Source organism: Sinohyriopsis cumingii, chromosome 6 (genome assembly GCF_028554795.1).
Source record: "Sinohyriopsis cumingii isolate HCF-2022 chromosome 6, ASM2855479v2, whole genome shotgun sequence".
Lineage (NCBI taxonomy): Eukaryota > Metazoa > Mollusca > Bivalvia > Unionida > Unionidae > Sinohyriopsis > Sinohyriopsis cumingii.
Window position 1 is genome coordinate 57,869,937 of NC_142966.1, and position 11,229 is coordinate 57,881,165.

At 33.3% G+C, this 11,229-nt stretch overlaps 2 protein-coding genes across 2 annotated transcripts in view; both read left to right on the forward strand.

Annotated features, from left to right (window-relative positions):
• The window catches only part of LOC149797022 (vacuolar protein sorting-associated protein 37A-like), a 44,542-nt gene extending 34,015 nt beyond the window's left edge, over positions 1-10,527 (forward strand). The window contains exons 10-11 of the mRNA XM_089961679.1: positions 550-599; positions 5,336-10,527. Of these exons, the coding sequence (XP_089817805.1) occupies positions 550-599; positions 5,336-5,401 (116 nt within the window). The 3' untranslated portion in view covers positions 5,402-10,527. The remainder of the gene's footprint in view (positions 1-549; positions 600-5,335) is intronic.
• LOC149797023 (uncharacterized) overlaps positions 7,437-11,229 on the forward strand; it is a 31,535-nt gene continuing 27,742 nt past the window's right edge. Inside the window, exon 1 of the mRNA XM_089961678.1 lies at positions 7,437-7,513. Coding sequence (XP_089817804.1) covers positions 7,488-7,513 — 26 coding nt within the window. The 5' untranslated portion in view covers positions 7,437-7,487. The remainder of the gene's footprint in view (positions 7,514-11,229) is intronic.

Genomic DNA, 11,229 nt, shown 5'->3' on the forward strand with positions numbered 1-11,229 from the left:
CAATTATTACAAACACAATATAAGTATGCTTTATTATTATTATTATTATTATTGTTGTTGTTGTTGTTTTTGTTCTTGTTATTGCCCATGTGTTCATGCACTATTAAGGCAGACATAGTTTAATTTCTTTACCAAAGTCTCAGAGTCATTGACTTATACAAATGTTCAATCCCATAAAGGGCTTGTTTCTTCACGACAACTTAAAGATATTTAGTGAGTGCGAGTTTATTGATAACTTTTGCATTGTTATTGCTTTTCCTTGATTTAATATTATGAGCCTTTGGAATAATAACTTTAAATATTGTGAGTGGTTATTTACAAACATGTTACACTCTTTGGACAAGGTGAGGAAATGGTTTTATTAACCTCATATGACCTGTATCTCTCATTCTCACCATATAGATTTAGTCGGCTGCATGGGGTGATTAATTGATTTCTTCCAAACATTCAAATATTGGACTAAGATTGGGTGATTTATGTTTGCAAAAATATGAAAAAAACATTTTTTACATTTAGAAAAAACTTGCCAATTTATATTTATTTTTGCAGAGAGAATAGACCTTGAAGAATTCACAACTAAATTTTTGGAAAAAAGAGCAGTAAGTATCAATGAATAATTTTTTTGGGTTTATCAGAATAGAATCTTTGGCTAATTTTTGTAACATCTTGTCCTATTTGGTTGTTTTAAAAGTTAGAAAATAGTAGTCAAAGGGTCTACCAGCTTCTCTCTTGTGCCAGAAGTTGGAATGATAATGATGATGATGATGATGATGATGATATTGTGTTGGAATATAAACAAGCTGTATAAAAGTAGAATCTGGATTGTTGTTAACAACAATATGACAGTTATGGAAAATTGACTACTTTTTGCAGTTCAAGCAATGAAACATTATGGAAGATAATGCTACTGAAGACATTTTCAGATTCAACTTTGAAATGTTGGAGAAGTCACCTATTCAGTAACTAACAGGTGAAATTATACACCCAAGCCACATATCAATATAATTTACAATACACAACCTGCAATATAATGCATTGTCAATACTGATATCAACTTGATGATTTCTTCATCGTTTGAAGGTCTGTCAGTGGTTGGTGGAGCCATTTTGTATGTGATGACATCTTTGTATATTTCAAGTTTGCTGATTATAGACTTATCATCTGTTCATATGCCATTCTCATCCTTGTCAAGGTGGGGAAAAAAATGCTTCTAAACAGGCTGTCTGTTTTTTTTTCAGTTTTTTTCATGCAAGCTTTTAGGCCATTTCAAGCTTCCCCACTTGATCAAATGCAGGATCTTTTGTTTTGCACTGCATGAATGCTTTAAAAACATCTTATTTCATATCATCAGTAAAAGTTGAAATGCGTTATGGTCTTTTCTTCAAAATAGCAGAAATCAAAATTTTGTCCTTGCAAGGAAATTCTTATCTAGAACAAGTCTGAGTGTGGAATTGGAGATGACTATCAACCAAATCCATCACATTGTATTTCTTACGCAAAACAGCTGCCACGGCCACAGGTACTTGGGTCTGTCATTTTTGACAACATGCATTCATCTTTTAGAAATTAAGAAGGTTACTATAACTTAGCAGTTTGGAATCAGCTCTGTCACCAATTATGTGCTAAAACTTTTTATCCCATTGGCATGGTCAGTCACTGATTACATATATCACTGTAAAAGGAGACATTCCAAACTTATGTGATTTAAGTACTTACAGCTCATTTAAGAGCCACTTTTACTGGAAGCTTTATCTATTGCTTTTTATCTATTTGGACCAGGTCTGGATGCAGTACTTTTATGTGTCTTGCAGTGTATAGGCTACAGTTAGTTTTGATAGGTGGTTATTGTTCTACCCTGAACTTAAACAGTAACCACCAGTCAGAACAGTGCAACACACTGGAAGTATTGCCTTTAAGTTCAGTCCAAGTAGACAAGATAAAATGCAACAGAAAAGCTTAACGTAAAAGTGGTTATTAAATGATAAGTAAAGAATTTAAATCACACATGAAGACTGGAAGTCTGGAATGCCTCCTTTTACATTGGTATATGTTATCAGTGGCTGAACATGCTGACAGGATAATTATTTATGACTCCTGGAGATTAAAATAACTTGTATGGGGCAAGTATCATTTTGTATCACTTCTTCGTTCCTGTATCAGTGTGGAAAAAGTACTGTTGCATTGAACCTCAAGCCCTTTTTAACTTTAGCTGGCTTGATAAACATGTGAACTTTAAAGCAAATTGTGCTGTATGAAATAAGCTGCTACTTTTGAGTCAGAAATGCATATAAAAAAATTTTTATTAGGGCCCCACATTAGGATATGGGAACCCAATAGTAATCCCCTTTTCTATCAACCCATCTGTACACCCTGTGGGCTCAGGAATGTAAAATCATTTGAATGCACCTTCCTGCATACCATTAGAGGCAACTGAGACAGGAGATGTGTTATGCCTGAATTGAAACCAAAAGGGTGCTGCTTTCAATCCTACCCTCCGATCAGTTCAGGTTGACTAGCATGATGTGTTCTTGGGGAAGACACTTTACTTGTCTCATTAGTAAGTAATGTACATAAAAGGTCATGTGCTTATAGCACCAACCAAACCACACTGTCCATTGTTTGTTGTTGTTTTAGTTGTATTGCTTATCGGTGGCATCTGTACTTGGTAGAAGAAGAACCTGGAAGTATCCCAGGAAGAACCACTGATCCACAGGAATTTCATCTGTCTCTTCAGCCATCTATTGACATACCTTTTTTGTAACCAGCATAGCTCTGTAACCCCGATACATAAATGGATACCATTTGGCAGGTGCATAGCCTGTTACATGTAGATATATCTTTTAAAGGGTCTCTTTCTACCAAATTTCACCCAATTTCATAATTTTGTAATTAACAATTTAATGAAAGAAAATTAATTTAAAAAAATAATCCAATTCACAAAACTGCATGACAGATTTTTTTTTGTTGTTTAGCTGGGCCAATTTGTTTATGTTAAGTAGAACCTTCTGGTGAGGATCTCTTCAAATTTTCCAAGACCAGTGGGCATTATTCATCTAGGCTTAATGATGATAACAGTCCACTATAGAACTCGATCAATTATGAACTAGTAAGATATGTGGTTGGTTTGTAAAATTATGCATGTTGTCATTATTTTAGCTTTTGAGCTAATATTGGTGTCCCCATTTCCCTCAAATCTTTACAGGGTTTGAATTTTCTTGGTTATTTACCAGTTGACATTCTAGATGTATTCTTAAGTTGATCCAATTGGATTGAATGGTTTCATAAGTTTATATGAAATCTTTACAGTGTTTGAATTTTCTCAGTTATTTACCAGTTTATATTCTAGATGTATACTTCTTAAGTTGATCCAATTGGATTGATTGGTTTCATAAGTTTATATTAAGAAAATCCAGGTTATAGGTCATGTAATATTAGGACACCAGTCTTTGCTTAGAGCAGTTTGTTGGAAAATAGACCCTGGACAATGTTTTCATTTTCCCCTCATTTTATGAAGTTAAATTGCACCTACAACAGTGTACCACTTTGAGCAAGCCCATGGAGACATCCTCCAATGTACAACTTGGTTACAAGTCTGGCTTATTTTTTGGTCTTCTTTCTGTTAGAGAGAGTATTTGTTCACTTTTTAGTCACTCATCAATGGAAGATTGCCTGTGAAAGTTTCATATTTCAGGTAAAATTTTATGGAATTGCTGCCTTTTTATATATCAGCCAATAGGCACAGCATATTATGTTCTGATGTTGTCCGTCCATCTGTTACCATGTTCATTTCTGCATCTTAACTTGAGTTGTCCACCATCTACAGTTACATTGTGGATAGTTTATACTTGGGGTGAAGAACCTTATTGATTTAGGGCTGAAAAGTCAAAGGTCAAGGTTACTAAGAAAAATGGTTTCTGCACAATAACAGTTTTATCATCACATGTGTGAACCAGTGTTTGAGGATGGCTTGCGCATGGAGTAGTGAAGAAGCATATTGATTTTATTGTCAAAAGTCAAGGTCACTGTGACTCTTGTTTTGATCAGTTTGAATCTCCACAATATAAGATCATTATAACCAGCACAGCCCAGGAATCATTCAGCATATGCAGATGCAATTTGATGCATTGTCTCATAAATTCATATGTACATTTGATGAGTTTGTCATGTCAACTTCATTTTGGATAGAGTTTTGTCCATAAATAATTAATCTGTTTGGGATGTTGCTTGTAACCAGCATGGCTTAAGAATCATTCCACATTTTTTTATGCAGTTTTGTGTTCATTGTCATATAGACTTACATGTGCCTTTTATGGTTTTAATTTCATTGATTTTGGAGATAGATATGACCAGTTTTATATCACCACCTCTAGGTAAGAGGAGGTGTATGGGAATCCTTGTGGTATCAACTAGTTGTACAGTTTTTGATGGATTGCTATGAAATTGTATACATGTATTGACCATCAGCTAAAGATGAGCATGTAAAGAAATCAACTTGATCTCACAATATTTATGCAAGTTCGGGCCCTCCTTGTCTTGCTGTCTTATGCAGTGTTTGACAGAATCTTGTGAACACCCTTAGTCTTAGAGGTTTTAACCTTGGTAAATATTGTTATTATCTAAAGATTTGCAGATTGACAAAGCTTTGTGCTCTGTGAATTTTGTACTTTGTCTTTCTCTAAGGGCTGGATGCAATGTTTGGGTTATTAGGTGAAAGATATTGCAATTTTTAGTGGATTGCTGTATATCTTAGTGTATATCATGGTCATCATCAGATGATATGCATGTTGACCAGTCATTTTACTTCCACTATTTTTAAAAAAGTTATGTGCTTTTTCTAACTATAGACAAATCTCAGCGAAGGGGCAGGGGTTGGATGCACAAGATGCAGCAGTATATTTAAATAAGCATTTTACAGCCATTCCTTTAGTTTAATTTATTGTTTCAGTGCAGAGCCTTGTGTGACAAAGCCATTCATGTAGTTTAATTTATTGTTTCAGTGCAGAGCCTTGTGTGACAAAGCCATTCATGTAGTTTAATTTATTGTTTCAGTGCAGAGCCTTGTGTGACAAAGCCATTCATGTAGTTTAATTTATTGCTTCAGTGCAGGGCCGTGTGGGACAAAGCCATTCTTTCTAAATCTGCTCTTTGACATGGTGTATGATATTAAAATTTGCAAACTTGAAATAGATTGGTCATCTTACAACAACTCAAACAAATCTGTTTAGTCCATTTGATTTTGTGGATTATAAACAAAACATTCAACAGTAGCTGTTGTATCCTTAATAATGATAGCAAATGAATTGCACTATTAAGATGTTTCTGTCTATCTTTGCAGCTTTGGCATGCTCGCCGAGCCAAAGAAGAGAAGCTGAACCAGATTAGCATGAATCAAGGTTATTGAGAGTGATTTGTATTCTCTATCTTCATGTATCATAGCTGCTGGCAGCTAAGGGCACCTACCTGATTTCCATGGATACCATCATCACATGCTGGTCTGCATGATTCCTATTCCAGCACCATTTGTTAGTTTTATTTTTTATGTGAACACTTGTCATGACATAAATTTACTTAGTAGTTGCTTTTCCTTCACCATGACAATTACATTTCAGGACATGGATTACATCTTTGCAGAATAAAAAGCACCTGTTTGAGAGAAAAATATCATTTTTTGTCTCAAATGATATTTAAAAAACCCCAACTAAAGTTCCTATATCAATGGCTTGCATCAAGGAGATACATATGTACCAACTTTCTTGGGTTTAAATTGATATGATGAGCAAATCATTGTAATTATCTTTTTATCGTCTTTTGTGTCAGTTCTGAAATGATACAAAGATCTTAACAGCTATCATGTGGATACATGTTTTTCTGTGTTGCAAATTTAAAAGTAATTTTGTTGTGGACTTGTATGGGAGGATTCTAGGTGTCCATAATTTGTGTCATCTTAATGTGGAAAATAGCATAATTATTGCACACATACAACTTGGGTCAGCAGCAAGTTGTGCAATTGTGAGATTCTAAATAAACAAATTGCCAATAAATTAGCTATGTTTTTTTTCTTAAGCTTTATCAGTTTTTCTTTGCCTCTCATGGATTTAGAAAATTCCCTCTTTTTTGAAATCGGCACATTTTTCCCCCTAAATTTTCAGTTCTGAAATACCCCGATACATGTATGTTTGCAATCTTTTACTGCAGTAAATATGATAGTGTGTTGTGTTATGTTTTGTTTCAGATGAATGTTCTGTTTGTTTATAACATTCTAAACTGAAATTGAAATAACACATTGCTTGAAACTGTTACAGTATCAGATATTTACAATAATTAACTGTATAGAAATTAAAATATGTATTCATTACATGTGTTTCATGGTGCACAAGCATACTTTTGTTTTTTGTACAAAAATTGTATTTTAATATATATTAAACTGAAACTTGCCTGCTTGAATATAAATTGATGTCTCATTTTTGTTACTGAAAAATTTGTACTTGCTGTGTTGTTTAAATAATATATTTGTTCTTTATTGTTTATTATATGAGTGAATATAAAAAAGAGCTTTTTATAAGGAGATCACAGATTGAATAATTCAATTGATTATTAAACATTAATTTTAGTAGTAGTGGATTAGTTGCATTTTTATTTCTTGCCACATGTTTTGGTTGTGATGTGTGATTTTTTTTCTCCAGTATTTTGTAAAATGCAATAATTATCCATTTTTGCAGTACTTCTTTCATTTGATAACCTGCAATTTAGTCAGTAGAACTTTATAACTTAGTATTTATTGACTCTATTCAAATAACACACGACAGTTTCACTATTGATTGTTGTGGAAGAAAATACCTTTCTTCTGTTATCAATAATACATGCTTTTAATATTTTGCAGCCCCTTAAATTAGACTGGAAATGTGTCAAGCCAATTAATGTTATAATTTCAAAAATGATGTTGAGGCACTGACTGTGCATCAGCATTTTTTTTTAGGAATAAAGCAAAAAAAGAATTATCTTGTTTCCTTTGGTATATATTTACTGTACTATTTAATGCCCTTGCCAAAAACTCCATGGTAATACTAGAATGTTCTTTCCATCTGTCCATCCATTGCATTTCTAGATTACCTGTATTTATTTAGTTATCTCCTACAGTTTTCAGTGCATTTGATATTTTGCCCAGTTATTGTAGATACAATGAAGAAGTACATGTATTATGATGTGCCGAGTCAATTTAAGGGAAAAGAACATATTTTGAACTTTTCCATGTTTTAGTGACCTTACCAGTGAAGGGTATTTAGTGTGTGATCAAGTCCAATTATAATTTTCAATTCATTGCCTTGAAATGTTTCTCACTTGTCCAAAGTTTATAAAATGTATCAATAGCACATATTTAAATTTCCAAAAGATCTAGTCTTTATGCAAAAAAGGACCACAGCTTTTCTGTCTTTAAAGGTCAAAGTTCCCAAAGTCGTGAAAGACAGCAAGAGGCATGCAATCAAGAAATGGAAAAGTCAGTTGCTGAAAAAGGGTAATGTGTGACACTTTTCAAAATTTCTCACACTTACATGTAACTATGGTAAATAGGATATCGTTACAACTTTTTAACTCTCTACTAAAGTAGCATTGTTCATCAGTAACACTATGTGAAATTCACTATTATTCACAAGGGACTAATTTACATGGATGTTATGGTCACTTTCTAATTTAAAACCCCAACAAAAAATGTAACTGTCATGAATCCCATTTTACAAAGCATTTTTGCTAGCCAAGGGTCATTAGTCCACATTTCATACCACATCAGCCAGTGGACATAAATGAAGTCATCTTTTTGAATATCTAACAGGTCATATGATGAACTCTTACATTGAGCAGTAACTCTCCTAGATGGCAGTTGCAAAATACACTGTTTCAGCAAGCCATATATGCCAAAGTTTGAGGTGGATGACATTGATCAATGACCCATAAATAGTGATATTTTTGAAGATGCATGTCTAAAGATTTAAGTACATGTCCTGACAATAAAATGTACCACCCCTAACCTTTTTGAAAATTAAACATTCGAAGTGTTTTATTTTTATTAGGGAATGAACCATCTTCTGTGTATGTAAATCATGTTCTCCTTGTTACTGAGAATGTTTGCAAGGAAACAAATCTTCATTCCTAGTGACTATTGTACTTATCTGAACTGGACCCTGTTTGGGCTAAAAATATCAGCTATTCATTGATGTGGCAAGTATAAAGAGGCTCATTATCAACCAGAGTTGCAAGGGGACATAGGTTCAACATTACTACAAAGCTGGATTTTGTATTGAAGCAATTTCATTAAATCTTTTACCCTATATCACCTATCCTCATCAAAATTTGTATAATGATGCATCTCAAACATACCAAAAGAAAGTCACTGTGACCTGCCTTTAATGCTTGAGTGATATGACTTTTCAGAGGTTTATTCTACAACTTTCAATAGGCTACCAGTTTGCATTGATGGGAACCATGGCCAAGATAACGTGCAACACGTGGAAAAATAATTATTTGAAGTCTTACTCTGCAGTACTAAAATGATTTGAATAAGGAGTATGTTCTTTCAGCATTTAAGGCCCCTTTTAGTTGTATTGAAATTATCACATTATCTAATACCCAATGTGCTTTAGGTAAACTAAAAGAGGTTAAATGACCAAGATCAGATATTTTTATATGTGGAACATTTTTAATTTGATGATTTTATTTAATTGTATGTTTATGCATAACTTTGTTCCAGATGATTTCACAAAAAGTTCCAATTATCCCACTACTGATAATATTTGAATGTTTTATACCACAACAGTGGTAAGTCACAATGTCTGATAATCGGTTTGGTTTTGAAAAGCAACATTCAACAGACTTATGCCTCTGTGCCCTTAATAAAACATTCAAGTATTATGTAGAATGTGGCAGTCCTGTTTCTGCATGTTTTGTTTGAGGCTAGTAATGCATTTGATAGGGTCAGTCATTGGACACTCTTTTTTAAAAGTTGCTTGATATTCAAATGCCCATCTACATAGTTCATACTTTAGTAACTAAAATGGTATGGCAAACAGTTGTACAATGTGCATTGGAAGTGTAGTATCCAGGTCCTTCCATGAAACCAATGACATGAGGCAGGGAGGTTTTCTTTCCCCATTGTTATTTAATATATTCATTGACAAGTTTAATTATAAACTGGGTTATTGTCACATTGTGGGTACATTTGACACTGTCACTCCTTAACAATTTTAATTTTGCAGATGATATGTCATTGATAAGTTCTTCTATCACAGGTTTAAGGAATTTATTCAAGATTTGTGAACAACTGAGAATTATCTCATATATATAATACACAAATATTGGTATGCATGGCCTTTCAGTCAACTTCTTTCAAATTGCCATCTCCTCCTTCTATACATCTTAACAGCAATGCTCTTACACATAACTGTTGGCACTGAATTTGGGTCATATTTTAAAATCCAATCAGTCAGATGATGAAGATGAGATGATGATGAAGATATGATGAGACATTAACGAGTTTTGTGTACTCAAACAAACATGCTTATACATAAATTAAGAAATTGTTTTTGAACATCAAAATTATTCAAATCTCATTGCTGCACAGTGTATTGCTGTCTTTGGACAAACTTTTGTGAATGTATGAAACCTAGTTATTGGTTAAAATAAGTTTTTGTTTTGTATAAAGCATTCCAAGATGGAATAGTGCTAAACTAAACTATAACATATTCAGTTTTGAATAAGAAATGAGAAATTATATTATCAATGATGAAACGAATATCTAATAGTATCAGCTGCATCTTGATGTCTGTGGAACTATGACATTCATTTCAGTTCTCGTATTATAAGTAGATGGAATAAATTACTATTTAAATGTCTTACATAATTTCATTGTTGACAATGCTGGACACTATTGATTGCTCTAGATGTGTCTCTATATTTGTACGTAAGACATCTATGACCTTTTATGTTTAAAATACTTTGATTTTATATTTTAATTTATATGTATGGACCACGCAGTCTGAAATAAAGAAATCTTATCTTATATACCCTTCATACCTTGGATCCTATTTAACCTTCACTTACATGGATATATCTTAAGAAGAATAACTCAGTTATTAAAATACCACGTCATTGTTGTTTTTTTCTTCATGCTTTAGTGATTTTAACATTCACAGAGGTTTGTTATAGTTCATTACATCATCTGAAATCCATATTTTGGAGGGGTTATGGGTGGCAGTGGTCTAATGGGTTTGACTCTACAGATCACCCACACATCTCACCTCTGTCCACAGGAGTTCAGGTCTTAGCTCTATCAGTGTGGGTATGTGAGAATGATTGTTATTAGCTTCATGTTGGTCATGGTTCTTGCCAGGGTCTTCTGCCACCAAAGATACTGGCTGCCACATATAGCCTATCATGTTTCACATATAGCCTATCATGTTTCAGACAAATGGTGTAGAACCCCACAATACCAAATTAAACCAGAACTTATTATATCTTAATAAAGTTTGAATACAAGTCATTGTGTCCTATTTTTCATGCTTAATTACCTTTTTCATCTATCTGTATTGCACCTCAAATTTATGACAAATTTAGCTCTGTATTCAAAGGACTTCATACATGGACTTGTCACAAAATACCATACATACTATGAAAACATAGTAAGTAGGTCATTTTGACTTACTATTTGTGCTTGAGTGACCCTCACAAAATGATTTTTCAGCCAGCATCTCTCTATATGTTTCTCTAACTCTCATCAGGAATTATCATTATTCAGAAATGACCAACTATATATATAAAAAAAAACAATTAGCCCAACTACTGGTATTTATGAGAGCCTAGCTGACATCTTCAAACAAAACTATATCTGACATGGGAATTTGTGTTTTGAAGAACCTTGTTTAGTATTTGAATGGTCTGGTTGGGACCAGATGATGTGACCAGTATGCAGATTGGGCAAAGTGAATGGTGTAGGGAAGTTTCATTTTGTCTATAGAGCCCCAATTACTGACTTTAATGTTCACATTTTTAAGTTAAAACTATGCTAAAGGCATCATGTGTAAAATATAGTTGAATATAGATATGTAAAACATACACTGAAAACCAAAAATAAGCTGTAGGTCATTATTCATTAGGAATAGAAATTATGTTAAGCATACACAGGAATACAAACCGGTCTTGTGTGAGAAATGTCAAGAATGGTTTCATCATCAGCACAAG